At 36.4% G+C, this 16,969-nt stretch overlaps 1 protein-coding gene across 1 annotated transcript; it reads right to left on the reverse strand.

Moving 5' to 3' along the window:
- Positions 1-5,899: 5,899 nt before the first annotated feature.
- On the reverse strand, positions 5,900-9,934 carry LOC140891188 (uncharacterized). Its single transcript, XM_073299545.1, has 3 exons — positions 9,709-9,934; positions 8,463-8,944; positions 5,900-6,365 (listed from the first exon to the last, which is right to left on the reverse strand). Coding segments are annotated over exons 1-3 (699 nt in total). The 5' UTR covers positions 9,710-9,934; the 3' UTR covers positions 5,900-6,149.
- Positions 9,935-16,969: the final 7,035 nt, after the last annotated feature.

The following is a 16,969-nucleotide window of genomic DNA, read 5'->3' on the forward strand; positions in this document are numbered from 1 at the left end:
ACTCGGGCAGATTTTCGAGCAATCCTTAAGGGGCTTCAAATTTGCAGATTATATAACTTATTTTCATTATGGCTTGAAGCGCTTAACATCATTGAAGCAAATACAACTAGTTGGGATCTCAGTAACACTCTCACTCTAATCCAACAAGTTTTATTTGGGGTCTCTGTGCGCAAGTCTCATATCTTCAGAGAGGCGAATGCGGCGGCAAATGAATTGGCGAACCTAGGGCTGGAACGAGGGATGGCTACAATTCGGCCAGAAGATATTCAGGGGCATCTTAAAGGAATTTGTAGACTAGATAGAGTTGGGTTTCCATATGTTAGAATCAACTCGAACTTGATTTAATTTGGTGTATCAGATTTTTTATTGCTCTTGTAATTTCTTGAGAGGTTTTGGTCTAACCCCCCTCTCTTGTATTTCCTTTATTTTTTTCTAATAAATGGGTAGGGGTCCGCCAAACCCCCCCCGCCACAACAGGCAACTTCGGAGAAAAAAATTTCTATTTTCAAACACTCTCTACTTTAACTTCTCATCAATTTCTAGAAAAATCACTTTTAAATAAGCAAAAGTTCTCCAGAATACTCCCTTATGGCTTACTCACGTTAGGAACCATGCCACTGAATGAATATATTAATCTAAGTCGTCTGCAATGGACCCAAATTCAAATAAACAAGTGAAGAAAAAAAATACATATACAAATGCATGACAAATATGCAAACTTATGCAGGGAATTATAACAAACATGTATATATATACAACAAAATATTATATTCCTCGGCCTCAAGGTTCAGATATATATTTTCACCCCATATCAGTATCAATGCAACAAGGTCAAATCGAATCCAAATTCGTCAGTTGATAGTATAAAAATCATATTTAATTCAATATTTATATATGATTGAAAACAAGTTCTGTAAATTGAAAATGAAAGCTAACTCATGTTTCTAATTTCATCTTTACAAATATTTGTCAAATATAATAATCTAACAGGCCTAAATATGTCTGCAAGAACACACCTGAAACTTGGATGTTTTGTTTTCTGCATATTGGATCAATTTCAATAGAAAATTCATTATATTAGTTATAACCGTTGGAAAATCAAAGAAAACACAGTTATATACAAGTTTTATGCGAATCTCAACTTCAAAATATGCTCTGATCGATACTAGATTTCCAAAAGAAAGTAGGTGCAAAGAATTATTCTTCATACATAGCAGTTTCAGAAAAATGGGAATATTTCAGTAAATTCTAATTCAAATGACCTAATTCTAGCAATAAATTGAATACTACAATGAGCACTATAAGTTTTTTCATAGTGTAGATTCAGAATATGTATATAAGCCACTGATGTCGAGAGCTCACAACTTTGCTACAATCCCGGTGTCTGATAAATGCAATTTATATGCACTTAATTGTTAAATGATTTGACTTGACGTTTGTATAAATTGAGTGGTATTATGCGTATTTTCGCGTTGTTTATGTGGTATATAAGAAGTGTACAAAATATACGAATTTCATGAAAAAAAATGTTGATGATACAATGCAGTTGAGGAGAAATAAGAGTATGATTTTTTTAGCACAAATGAAGAGTCTAAGAACCAAAAAGAGATGTCTAAGCACCTGAATGGGAAGAAAACTCGAAGTAGTGGTTCCTATGCGCCATTATGAGGATTCTAAGAGCCTATATAGAACGAAAAATGCGTAAGAGCAACGCCTAGGTGCTACATCTTAGCTCCTAGGCGCTGATGTCTGGACAATAGAAGCGCCTAGGTGCTTGACCTACACATATTGAAGAACGGGGATAGCGCTGCAGCGCCATTTTTAGAGCCTAGGCGCTAGCCCTGTGAGAAATAATAAGAAAAGGAGTTTGCGAAATTAAAAAAACCAGACTTTCTGGGCTTTATTCATCGGACTTCGAGGACATATAAAAGAAAAAGATCTAACCTACATGAAGAGGGACACACACAAAAAATCACACACAAAATCGGATCACAGAGAGAGAATCAAAATTCGAGAGAACTCACACACGTGAAGCACGTGATTGGAAGCAAGGATCGATCGTGAAGACGAAGAACGCTGAATCTGGGGATAAAGACGCAACTTTGGCTTCGTTACTTATTTTCTTTTCTTTTAAATTCTGCAAATAGATGTCTAAACTCATGTACATGTTTGGATTTTGTTTCTTTTGTATCATGAACCAACTTTTTGATTCTAGAGGAATATTGTAGCTTAGTTGAAATGATTTATATGATTTTTAGGTTTATGTGATTGAATTCCAACATGTTTGATTGTATTTTTAAATTTTAATGCTTTCAGTTTTCTGGCCATGAATTGAATGATTTAATTATGATTCTATCACACAGGAGAGGAGATTTGATTTAAGATCACAAGAAACGCATTGTTGAAAATTTATATAGTTCGAAAGGTGTATAATTTCAGCAAATAAGTACGAACATCATTTTCACAATATCATTAAGTATAGATTTTTAATAGAGATATTTGAATCAAAACTTAATTGATGCATTCTATTTCTTACTTGAGAAAGGTAAATAGAAATAATTAAGTGTTCTTAACTTTAAACAAGTGAAATTCATGAACATAAATATGATCATGAATAGTAATCGTGGAAAATAAGTGAAATCAAACCTCTACATAATTTTCTCTTATTGATATATCTCAATTGTGCTTAATTGTTTGCCAGTTCTTCTAGTTAGTTTATTTAAGTTTGAAAAAATTTTACATTTCAAATTTTCTAAATAAAATTTTGAATATTTTAATTACAAGAATTAATATAACTTTGTATACATACTTCTCTGAGAACGATACTATACTCACTTTTTATAAAAATTTGACATTGTGCACTTGCGAGTAAGAAATATTTCAACAAGCTTTTGGCACCGTTGCCGGGAAGTATTTTATTTGAATTTATATCAATATTATTACCAATTACTCTGGATTTAATTTAGAGGTATTTTAATTTTTTACTAGTCAATGATTCGTTGTTTTTATTTGTTTTGTAGTTTATGTGAAGAACCCATAACCTTGATTCTCTTCTTTTTGGTACTGGGATCGAAAGAACCGCAAGAGCCTTGAGAAAAAAATAAGACAAGAAGAACTTAAAGCAATGGCTGAGAACAACAATGATGAATAAGCGCCACCCTTGGTGTCAATCAAAGATCACTTCAGATCAGTAATTCATGCCCACTATTCCGGCATAGCTCATGGGACTATCAATGCTAATAATTTTGAGCTAAAGCCCACACTAATCAACATGGTTTATTATAACCAGTTTAATGGAGGTTCCACTGCATATCTTCATCTGCATCTGAGTACATTCCCGGAGATAATGGATATGGTGAAAATTAATGGTGTACCTGAAGATATTATTAGACTGCTTTTGTTTTCGTTTTCTCTCATGGATCAGGAAAGGTGTTAGCGTCAATCACTACTGCTTGGAAGCATAACTACTTGGAAGGACATGACATCGAAGTTTTTGGAAAAAATATTTTTCTTCTGCTAAGTCCACTCAATTGAATATTGAGATCAGCACATTCAGGAAGCATGATTCCGAATAGCTGTATGAGGCGTGGGAGCGTTACAATGACTTGCTCAGAAGTTCCCAAACCACAACTACAAAGATTGAGTGAAAATTGAATTGTTTTAAAATGGACTAAATGCACCACATGGATGTCTGTAAATTCAGCTGCTGAAGGAACTATATTTGCAAAGGATCTGCTCAAGCATATGAAATATAATGCTGAAACAAATGAAGATAAATAGCTTTCAATGGCCTACTGAACGAACTGGAGTCAAGAAATCAGTCGGATTTTATGTTGTAGATCCTACATCTCTTTCTGCTTAAGTCTCTCATTGACTACGCAAATATCTGCTATGAAAAAGGTGATTACGGGAAATTCTGAAGGTGTGGCTATCACCATTGAAAAATCACACACTCTTGATGAGGTCCAATACATCAGCACCATAAGCTATGGAGGATATCGAGGTAACTCTGTTCCAAATACTTATCATCCGGGTTTGCAAAATCATGAAAATTTCTCTTATGTGAATAACAAGAACGTATCGAATTCTCCTTCGGGATTTAATACAAATAAATAAAAGAGGAGAAACCATCTTTTGAAGATTTAGTTGGGACTTTTATTGTGGAATCTGGTCAAAGGATGGCAAATACTGAATCTCGTCTTGATAGCATGGGAACACATGTGAGAAATATGGGTGCCACAATAAAAACTTTGCAGACACAGATTGGACAATTGAAAAATGCATTGAAGGATCAAAACAGAGGCCAATTTCCAAGTAATACTGAAATGAACCCAAAAGAGCAGCGCAAAGACATGGCGATAAGAAGTGCAAAAGAAATTGGGGCTGATGAAACCAAAGCTAAGGTTGGGAAGGAAAAGACAGTTGGAGAGGCACCAAAATATGAATTTTGGACGTCTATTTATATGTTAGGATTCGAAAGATCCGAATTAGGGATCGGGAGATTCGATTTGGCATGAATTCCATGTGTTAACAACATTTGACACCTCAGTGAACAGATGAGTTCGGAAGATCCGAACTGCCATTTGTCAAACTCAAAACTCCGGAATCGGATTATCTGAACCCAGGTTCTGAAGATCTGAACCGTTAAAAGAGTTATCGAACTCGATCCAAAACCGAACGTGTTAGAACTTTTACGAGTCGAACTTGAGTTAAAATTATTTTGTTCTTTAGTTCGCGAACCGCTCGTGAGATTTAATATTTTATTAATATAATATAATGATATAATAAATCTATACGCATTTCGAACCTTTCGGACTTTCGAGCTTTTGAACAAAGTTCTCCAACCTTTATAACCGAGCAATAGATCGATTCATGAATAGGTTCGAATATTTCGAGTCGAACTTGAACCCAAACTTCATTTTGTACCGAGCTTGCGCTAAAATATTTGAAATTTTCAAGTTTCGAATCGAACTCGAATATATTTAATTCGATTCGAACTCGAGCCTTAATTTTTTTACTATTTTTTAAAGGATTAATTTTTTTACTATTATTTGACTCCATTCGGTTCATTTATACCCCTAGTTATAACTAAAATTTATATTAATATGTACTTCACTTTGATTATCTTAATGTTCTCTAAGTTTAATAAAGAACATTAGATTTCATTTTAGTAATTTCTATTTTGTTCTGAAAAATATTTGTATAAATGTTTGATTTGATACATGATTAGCCTTTTCCTTTTCTTTTGTAAATTATAATATTTTCATATATCGAGTATAACCTTTTATATTTAATGTATGCTAATGTCATTTTATATGTTACGAAAAACAAAGGATTTGTCAAAATCAGATCATAATTGGAAATTGGATATACGAATGCTAGTCAACTTTACGAATTTAAATATCTTTCGATTTATCATATGAAAAAAAAATAATTAATTTACTTATGATATATGACTGTATTTTGAGAAATTAAGTAATCATATTTTTAGTTCTCACAAATATATATATATATATATATATATATATATATATGTATATATAATGATAGAATTAATTTTTATTTATCGTATGAGTTTCTACCTATCAACACCGTGTAACTTTGAATATTCTGCATGCGCTCATTAATTTCTCTGATATGATCATGTTATTTTCTTTCCATTTCCTAAATGTATAAAGAAGATTTTGTCACATGTATACCCACGATTCTTCCGGACAACTAACCAAATAATCTTGGTCAGATCATTTTTTTAAAAAATATATATATATATCCTCTCATGTGCATTTGGATACAATCAAATACACTTGAGAACATTATTTTTAAAAATGAAGTTTGATCTAAGTTTTTCTCCCATATTTCCCTAATTCTTATCGCATAATAATAAAACATACAAACCTAATTTGATATTGGTAACATAAGACCAATATTGCTTTGTTTGCATGACGATATACACAAAGTTTGGCAAAACGCTGGTTTTAATCTTCCTCGGGTTTCAATCACAATGCAGCAACAATGTCTACATCATATCTCTCCCTTCCTGACCATAACACCAACTTGATTTGGAAGCTAAACATACAACAGAACAAAAAATTGTAAGGCTATTTATAGTTACTAGATGATAAGCATAGGGACCTCATCCAGTGCTTCTCTCACATTTTCCGTGACTCTTTACTGGACATCATAAGTGCTTCAGCTTCTGCTTTTCGCACGCTTTCAACAACTGATAGAACTCTAGAAGACAAGTGATCAGCTTCCTTCTCGATATTCGCCAGGAGATTTAGTAGGCTTTCTCTGTATTCTGCACATAGCTGATCTTGACGCTGCAGCTCTTGAGTGAGTTCTTGGATTTTCTTGTCCTTGTCACGCTACATCAATGAGTTTGAAAACAAGAAACTCTTAGAAAGTAGAATATATCGAAAGAAAGAAAGAAGTTTCGAGAATTTACCTCAATATATCAAATAAATGTTGCTAATACAGCTTTCAGCTCGAGAAAATACCAAGGGAGTCGATAAGGATAAATTTGTAAAATCATCCAGTATATTCTACATCATTCGACTACCTGATTCTGATAAGCTATGGCCATTATAACCGAAACATGTGTGTTATTATGTGTGCGAGAGACACACACACAAATCATTTGGTTGACTAATATATTACTATTACATCTTACATCCTATTACCAGCTTGATAGACAATTTTACCTAAGTTTTATTAGGTGTATACTGCCTCTGTATCTCTCACTTACTCAACTCCTGCTATTAATTTTAATCTTTCTCTAAACCACTCACAAATATTTCAGCAGAGAAAGGAAAATAATAAGAATCGTTGTGTAACGTGCATGCTGTTAAGAGGCTGATACAACAAAGAAATAGTTTCTAATAACTGAGAATGTTTTATCCCCTCCTTGCAACATGATATATATGAACACAAACACAACCTAAACATAAAGACAAATAAAAATAATAATCTCCCTCACTTTTCGCCTATTTGGCCAAAAACATAAAGTAGATTTTCTGTTTCACTAATCTTTACAAGAAATTATAAGGTGATCTGGGAGAAAAATAAAGATTGTTATCTTTTGTGTAATATACAACACATGATGGCCATATATATGTCAAAGCAAGTTCTCCAGGCAATCCTAGCTATAAAAAATAATGGACATGTTACGTGTGAAATAGCTGCTCATCACAGTCACACTTATAGACACATGAGTCTTCTTGAGTATATACTGAATCAATAATTTGTTCGTATGCCCAAACTTAGCACAATGAATCAAAGTCAAACAAAAATGGAAAAAAGTCCTTCCAAGTATTTGTATACTTGAAATATAAAGGAATAAATACTAAATAGTGACCAAAATCCTCAACATTGAAGATTATGGCCTCAAGGCCTTAACAAGAGAGAGCAATTTATCTTACCCCTAGCTCACGGGGGAACTCCTTAACAAAATAATATGCTGGATTATCTCCTCCCTAAAAAAATTTCCCCTATTTTATTCTTTATGTCTCTTCCCTAAACCACCCATCTCCCCTAACGCATCTCATCTTGTATTTCTACTATAGAAGGGCCTAAAATAAATGGGGTTCAATTTATTTGAGCCTATAACACACATATTATCCATTAATTAATATAACATCGCTATTTGAGCCTATAACACATATTATCCACTAACTGACATAACGAGCGCGTGGTGTTCTTCATGCAAACATCTATAGATGTGGGGGCAACACTCAAGCATGCACATGAGTGCATGTGGATGTATACAGGGTAGTAGGAAGTTGGTGCCACAAATTTAACATAAATTCAAAAGTAGTATTGAGAAGGATGGTATCCTGAATAGATATAACCAAAAAGGAGAAACCAACAGGATATATTTTATTCAGAAAGAGAAGGGCGCTAAATTAGTAATAGAGCACAAAGAAACAGGATGGATGTTGAACAGCTAAAACATGCATTCATTCTTGCCTCAACATACTTATCTGTGAAAAAATGGGCAAGGCATTATTTATGATTGAAGTGGTTAAAAGTTTCGTACCTAGAAGTACGCCAAATGTCGGTTTACAATTATTCTTAATATTATATTTTAGACTGCACAAGCTTCCTCATTGTTTCACTCACACACACTAGATGATGTACTTTCATCTCTCCGGTTTAGCAAATTTCAAATTTTCTTCTCTGCTCTCTTAAAATTTCTCTATTCTTGGGTATTTTTTAGTGCACTTATAAACAGCAGCTAAACTCATTTTTTCCTGCTTTCGTTCAAGCTTCAAATTTTTGCCTAACTTTGACACGTCACTGAACACATAAAAAAATCGTCAACTCTACAAACTTCTGCCATAAATCTTCTCAAATTCAGTGAAAATAAAGAAAGGAATGTAGTTCTCAAAAATAAAAAAGGAAGAAGAGGAAAGAAAGGAATGTAATCACCAAAAAAATGAAAATCATCAAAGTTGAAGGCATACCACCATTGTATACTCATGAGCAGTCACGACCAGCGGATGGTTATGCTCCTTCACAAATCTAGTAACAACCCACTTTCCAGATTTCTCCATCTTAAAAAGTATTGTTGCTTTGCAACCTTCACGTACATTAGGCCGAGGCTTTCGTCCTGGCCCTATCCTGCCTTTCACATTAGGAGAAAAGCCCTGTTTGTTACATCCAAGACGCCTAGCAAGAGTTCTACCATCTATCTCTGAACGACGGCGTTGCATGACGCGAACAACAAATCCCACTCTCTGTGCATAATCATTATAAAATCTTTTTGCATCATCTTCAGATTCGAATTCCATGCCTACATACGGTTCTACAGCTTCACTTTCCTCCATGTCCTTAGCATCAACAAAATCATCTTCATTTAATTCCTCAAAACTTCCTTCTGTTTCAACATCACACGCATTTCCTTCTACCTTGCTTTCAGCTGCTTCACACCCTTCATCAAGATCCACTGCAGATGGGAAACACCGTATGGAACATAAGTGGAGAAGATATATTTGCACTACACAATGTGAAGGTTATTGGGTTCTCATAGAATTACCAGGAAGACTGTTATAAAACACAAACAAAATGCAGTTACTTTCATACTCGGGAGAATAAGAATGCAGCATGGACACGAATCGAAGACTGCCTTGTTTGAGGAACAAAAAGATCATAATCTTTGAGGCTATAGGAAGGCCCAAATACATCCATCAGAAATAATGACATTCAAAGAAACTTTTCAAAATGGTGAATCCTAACCGGTTCGATATAGTCCAATTGAAAGCCTCGAAAAAGAGAGGCAGATCTGTGTGAAAATCTAAAGTCTGGTGTAATTTCTCTTGATATGCACATGTTCAGCCACCTCCAGTCGCTCAAAATTTCAGGTATGAATGTTGCAAATTCTTGTTCTCCCCAACTTAACACTCTTCCTGTTTGCATTTCATAATTTGCAACAGCACCTACTCGAAAGGAGAAATCAGGGAGCAAAAACTAGAAACATGCATAGACAGACCACAAATATAAATTTAATGACAACATATATCATGACAAAATCAAACTAAAGCGATTTCACACAGTTTGCTACTATAACTTCAAAATCACGCAAACACAAATCCTAGAAGTCGGAATAAGGTAACCATTCCCGATAACAGTTAGATATCACCGAAATTTCAAGCGCAAAACAGAATAAACAACAAAAAAGAAAAATCCCAAAAAGGAAAACATGATTCTTACTGTTGTTCTTGTATCGGGAATAGCGAAGAATCGAAACGACTTCTGAGTAGCAGATTTTGGCGTTTTATCATAATACTCGCCCGCTCTGTTGAACCTGAACTCCGCATCACAAGGCCTTCCACAGGTCCCTGTCCATATACAAATTAATTAGCTTTTTTGTCCCTCAACTTTGCTCACCCTTAGTTTTTTTTTTTTTTGAAAGGTCAAAATGAGATGAATCATTTGGTTCGTTTGTTCGACAATATTTGTGATTCTCAGCCCACCAAATGACGGGATGGTCTCGTGGTTGGTCGCAGAGTTGCGGATTGACCCATTCTAATTAATTAAATTACACATAAGTCTGTCAAATTGGTTCGTATCGTTAGCTAAAATAAGTTGATTGTATTGGTGTTTTTTTAAGTTATCTAAAAAATGAGTCGGTCCATCCCGTTCTACCTAATGATAAATTATAATGAACTTATCTTGTAGAGCTGTTAAAGTGGGATGGGCCCGTTGGCCCGGCCCGGCCCATTATATAAGCGGGTTGGATTGACAAATTTTCAACCCGCTGAATTGGTGAACCGGCCTGCCAAGCAGTGGGTTGTGGTGGGTTGCGGGCCAACCCGCCCCAATCAGTCAAATATAACTAAAAATTGGCAAGTTGACCCGCCACGCAACGCCAAATAGGCGGGTTGGGTTGGGCCGCCCAGACCTGCCCCGCCCACCCCACCAACCGACGAGTTTTAGTGGGTTGCAGGTTGCCCATGCCGCCGGCCTATTTTAACAGCTTTACTATCTTGTTAATATGCTTTGACATCTCTCCTTGTACTACGATGAATCATCAACTTATGAGGGTATTTTGGTATTTGACTATTTAGATAGGTATCATTTGATGGCAAGTTAGGCACTCAATCGGGGCATCAAGGGTATTACAAAGAAATGTCAAGGCATTTTTGGATATTCATATTTTTCGTGCCCTGCTTAGATAATTTTGCCTTTTTGTGGACTGCTTTTTAATAAATATTGATTTAAAAAAATAAAATTCATGCAATCACAAGTTATTGTTAACTAATTCATGTTTTAGATTATTAATTATTTTTATATCTACATTCTCACAACATACTACTAGTAATAGCTAATAAATAAACAATTTAAATTAATGAGGATCACAGATGTTACATGTATAATATATCAATATATTTTATGGGTAGTACATATGAATTTCATATTTAGTTTTAAAAATACTTGATAAATTTATAATATTTTATTATATCAGTGAAATACATTATGATTTTGAGAGAAATGGTGTGCGGGTGTAAGAGTGTTTTTGGTATTCCAAAAAACGCAGCATGACACGATTAAATAACCCTTTTTGGAGTATAATTTCAAAGTGCAAAAAGTAGTTAGAGGGTGTTTGGCTAAACTTATTAAAAAGAGATTACGAGCTTATAAGCTGTTACAACTTATTTTAAAAATAAGTTGTTAAAGTGTTTGGGTAAACTTATTTTAAACAACTTAAAGATGTTGATATGTTTGGTATTATAAGATCTTTTATTGTCAAAAGTACCAAGAAGGGTATAATTCTATGAAAATAATGTTTCGAGTTATACATATGCGAAAATAGTTTTAGAATAAACCTATATTAAAAAATAAAATTGTTTTAATATTTTACTTTTAGAAAATTTTATGAGATTTGTATTTTTTTTAAATAAGTTTTAATATTTAATGAGTGGAGGATAAGATGGAGATTTATTGAAATATTCAAGGATATTTTAGTGAGATTTAATATTAAAATAAGATTTTTTTAAAAAAAGTACCTCCCCCCTTACTTTTTTAAAAACAACTTATAAGCTGTCAAACAGCTTATTTTGACAGCTTATAAGCTGTTTTTAAAATTTTTTACCAAACAAAATTTCAGAGCTTATAAGCTGTTTTAAAGAGCTTTTAAGCTCTGCCAAACACCCTCTTAATCTACAAACTCAACTTTGGTCGGTTTTTTTGGTGGCACATCAAAATATTTCATGGATTTTTTTAGCATACAAGTATACATGTTAGAGTTTTTTGAAAAATAATATTTTTATACTTGAATGAACATGATAAATAAAATGTGAAAGATCAAGCATCACATCCAGCTATTTAATTATTTTAAAGTATATATTTTTCTTCTGGTTTGAAATCTTCTATGTACTCCAACCCTATGTAGATGATGTATCCATGTTCTTATAGATTGTGTGCTTAGGACATCCACAATAGTGGAAACATTACTCCCAAACATTTGTGGGTCCATCTGTCCACATCATCTCTCAAATATCTCACTTCTCAAATATCTCAAATCTCATAATCAAATATCCTACAAACCAAACATTTGTGGACCCCATTTATATTTTATTACTATCAATTTATTTTTTATTCTAACAACAAAATTATCAATATTATTTTATAAAAAATGCATCGTAATGAAAAAAATTACAATTAATTTAAAAGTTTAATTTTTTGTTATAAAATATTTATACATTTAAATAATAATATTTAAATATTTAAAAAAATTAAATTAAAAAAAGTAAAGAACAAATTCCACTCGTTGCATTGCAACGCGCGCGTGCTAATGCACGCGAGAAATTGTAGCTGCACACCTACTGCCAAATTTTAAAAAAAAAAGTTTATTTTTTTTTATTTGGATGGAAATGTCCGAACGCTAATTAGTGTCCGGAAATTTCCACGCCACAAGAAGGGATGACATTTCTATTTAGGGAACATTTGGAGAAATGTCCTCTCCAAATGTCCCCTATTGTACATGCCCTTAGGAAATTCAATCATGTTATTTATAGTCACTTCTTATATCACAAAAAAGTGACGCGTTTCAAAAATATAAAGTTGAGATAACACATGTATCTTTCGTCCAAATTTGAATCTATAGCTGGTTGTTCAATTTTGTCCTCACCTCTTTTGGTTTTACGGCAATTACATGACTTGATTAACAAATTCAAATATTTCTTACAAATGTTTTTTCTCACACACTTGCATAACCAGAATTGTGAGACCTCGGTGCAAATCAACTAATCTTGGATTAAACTACACTAAAGCATGCAAGATCCAAGACTAAAAGAATACTGAATTTTTTTTTTAAAAGGGGGGTGCGCTCGGTCTGCTAAAAAGTGCAGACCGAGCGCCTCCTAAACAGCAACCTACTGTTTTTCTCGATGAGGGGTGTGCGCTCGGTCTGCTAAAAAGTGCAGACCGAGCGCCCCCTGTTGCAGAACAAAGAGACAGCAGAAAAACAAGGAGGCTCGACTCCAACACTTCCAAAACAAAATCATGCATTACAACGCAACTCCAAAACGTGAATACACATGCATAATCCCTTACAAAGTAGTTCTAAAGTTATACAATCTTAAACTAGTAGAACATGCTTCAATCTATTTATTCAAAACAATACAACAACTAGAGTTCGAATAAAATCTAGGTTCGATTACAAATTCGACTCCCAAAATACCAAGTCTCACTTCTAATCAACTCGACCCTTAGCCATGCTGCCTCTGGCTCGGTCCTGTCCCACCTGTTGCCAAGCATACAAACAAAGACAAGACAATAACCGGATAATCCGATGAGAATACAATTCCCAGTAAAAGAGACTAGCATACTGTAGTGACCCTTACTCGGATCACCTACTAACAAAACTTAGGCATGCAATTAACTTAATTAAACAGATATCAGAATAAAACTGCGGAAACCATAAACGTTATACAATCCCAAGTAAAGGAATCTGTAATTTATCCAAATAATATACAACCAAATCGAATAGCTGTATTAACCTCAAAACAACAGAAATAAAACCTAGACGAAGCTCCAGCTGGTCAACCACTGACTAGCCCCTCTTGGATCCACCCGCCTCGTCCAACCGCAAACCTGCCCCATGGAATAGGGTGTCTAGAAACACAGAGTACGATACGTGAGCATAAAATACTCAGTACAAGAGTATGAGTATACATGCATGCAAAGTGAACTCACTATAAACTCGAGGTCAAGGATCGGATAACAGAGACAGACCGAGCCCTGGTATGTAGCACGCTATGCCGTCACTTCAGGAGGTGGCTCTCATACCATAATACCAGTGGATATGCCGGACCCAAATCGATGGAAGTCCAACCACTAACAGGATAGGAAAAAACCCTACTAACAGACATCTCGAAGGAGATAGCTCAGTATGCAAATGAATGCAACATAAATCAATGACATATAAATCATGCAGTCACATAATACATGCATACTCAGTCAGGATATCTCGAACAGTACTTCCGTACCTCAAAACTAGGCAAGTGCTATCAGCCCTAGGTCCACGCCTATAATCCGCGCTACACTGCCAAATGATACTACTATCATTATAGCGCTCTAAAAGCCTTAACTAAGCTATTGCATACTCCTAAATATTTATAGAAAGCAAAAGCTATACCTTCGTCCGTCGTTAGCCCTTTGATGTCGATGCCTCCAGAACTTGGGCACAACTCCGCTACGACTACCGAACGCCTCGCCGACCGTCGGGTCAAGCCTAGGAAGGCTAGAACAACTCGAATAGACTAGAAAGGAGAGGAAAATACTCGGAATTGGCAATTGGAAATGAAGCCTCGGCCCTCTATTTATAGACAACGATCGAAACTTCCGATCCTCGATCGAAACGTCCGAACCTCGATCGGAACGTCCGATCCTGCCATCGAAGCTTCCGAAGATCCTGATCTGCCACGTGTCAAAATATCACTTGTTGACTTCGGATAGGGGTGATCGGAGCTTCCGATCTAGCCACACGTCATGCCTGACGTAATACCATCGGAGCTTCTGATCCTGTTCGGAACTTCCGAACTCACCTTCGGAGCTTTCGAACTCTATCCAAGTAATTATGATTAATTCCTTAATTACCGATTTTGGTTACGGGCTACTACATTCTCCCCCACTTAAGATATTTTGTCCTCGAAATCAGATCTTAAGTACTGAATGCAATACAGAAATCAGAAACATTCTTTATTCAAATCAAACGTTTACAGAGTTTGCAACTGAATACAACTTAAGAATGAAATCAAAACAACTCAGGATGGTCTTCACGCATCCTGTCCTCAAGCTCCCAAGTAGCTTCCTCAGTGCCTCGGCGCTGCCACTGAACTAAAACCAAAGGAATTACTTTGTTCCGTAAAACCTTATCCTTATAATCCAGGATACGAATAGGTTTCTCAACATAGTTCAAATCCTTGTTCACCTGAACCTCATACCGTTGCAGAATATGAGATTCATCCGCCACATACCGTCGCAACAGAGATACGTGGAACACGTCGTGAATACTGGATAGATGCGGTGGTAAAGCTAGTCGATAAGCCAAATCGCCAATGCTCTCCAAGATCTCAAACGGACCGATAAACCTGGGAGATAACTTGCCCTTAAGGCCGAATCTGAGAATCTTGCGGAAAGGTGACACTCTCAGAAATACTTTCTCCTCGACATCGAACTGCAATGGCCTACGCTTGGTATTAGCATAGCTGGCCTGACGATCCTGTGCAGTCTTAATCCGTTTCTTGATCTGATCAACAATGTCTATCGCCTGCTGGATAAACTCCGGTCCCTCAGCCTGTCTCTCCCCCACTTCTTCCCAGAAGAGTGGAGTACGACAACGTCGCCCGTACAACGCCTCAAAAGGTGCCATCCCAATACTAGTATGATAGCTATTGTTGTACGCGAACTCGATCAACGGCAAATTATCCTGCCAGGCTGAACCAAAATCCATGACGCACGCTCTAAACATATCCTCCAAAGTATGGATAGTGCGCTCCGACTGACCATCAGTCTCCGGATGATAGGCAGTACTCAAACTGAGAGTAGTACCCATCACACGCTGAACACTCCCCCAGAATCTAGAAGTGAACCTGGGGTCCCGATCGCTGACAATGCTCACAGACACTCCATGAAGTCGAACGATCTCCTGAATGTACAACCGAGCCATACGATCCACATTGTACTCACGGCTATAGGCAATGAAATGCGCTGACTTGGTGAGTCGATCCACCACAACCCAGATAGCATCACAGTTCCTCGGAGATAACGGCAAATGGGTCAAAAAGTCCATTGTGATAAACTCCCATTTTCATTCAGTAATAGGCAGACTGTGAAGCAATCCTCCAGGTCATCGGTGCTCTGCCTTGACCTGTTGACACACCAAACATCTCGAAACAAACTGATAAACACTGCGTTTCATTTCCTTCCACTAGAAACGAGTACGTAGATCCTTGTACATCTTGTTGCTCCCAGGATGAATACTCAACTTAGTGCGATGTGCCTGAGACAAAATCTCCTCTCGCAACTCTTCATCCTGCGGAATCACAAGCCTACCAGACAAACACAAAAAACCATCTGACTGATAATAAAATCTAGACGAGCTACCCTCGTTAGCTAGACGAGCTAAACGCTGGGTCTTCGAATCAGACACTGAGCATCTCGAATCCTTGAATACAAAGCTGGCTCAGATAATATCGCAAACATCTGGATACTTTGCATACCTTTATTATGCTTGAAGGTATATCCCAAAGTACAATAGTCACCGATCGCACTAGACATCGAACAAGTCTGAAGTGCGGATAGTCGCACCTTGCGACTCAAGGCATCAGCGGTGAGATTAGCAGCTCCCAGATGGTACTTAATTTCGCAATCATAGTCTTTAAGCAAGTCCATTCAACGTCTCTGCCTCATGTTCAACTCCGCCTGAGTGAACAAATACTTGAGACTCTTATGGTCGGTGAAGATCTCAAATTTCTCGCCATACAGATAATGACGCCAGATCTTCAAAGCGAACACAACGGCTGCCAATTCCAAATCATGGACTGGATAGTTGTCCTCGTGAAGCTTCAGCTGTCTAGAAGCGTATGCGATCACATGCCCATTCTGAGTCAGAACACAACCTAACCCCTGAAGAGAAGCATCAGTGTATACCATATACCCTCCAGATCCTGACGGTAATGCCAACACCGGCGCAGAAGTCAACCGCCGTCGAAGCTCACAGAAAATCTCCTCATACTCGGAGGACCACTCGAAGTTCACACCCTTGCGAGTAAGCTGCGTCAACGGTCGAGCTAACTGAGAGAAGTTCAGAATGAAGCGACGATAATACCCTACTAGACCCAGAAAACTACGGATCTCAGCAACTGTCGTCGGACGCGACCAATTAAGTACCACTTCAATCTTACTTGGATCAACAGAAATCCCCTCCCTGGATATGATATGGCCAAAAAAGACCACTCGATCCATC

This window comes from Henckelia pumila, chromosome 3, assembly GCF_033568475.1.
Source record: "Henckelia pumila isolate YLH828 chromosome 3, ASM3356847v2, whole genome shotgun sequence".
Classification (NCBI taxonomy): Eukaryota; Viridiplantae; Streptophyta; class Magnoliopsida; order Lamiales; family Gesneriaceae; genus Henckelia; species Henckelia pumila.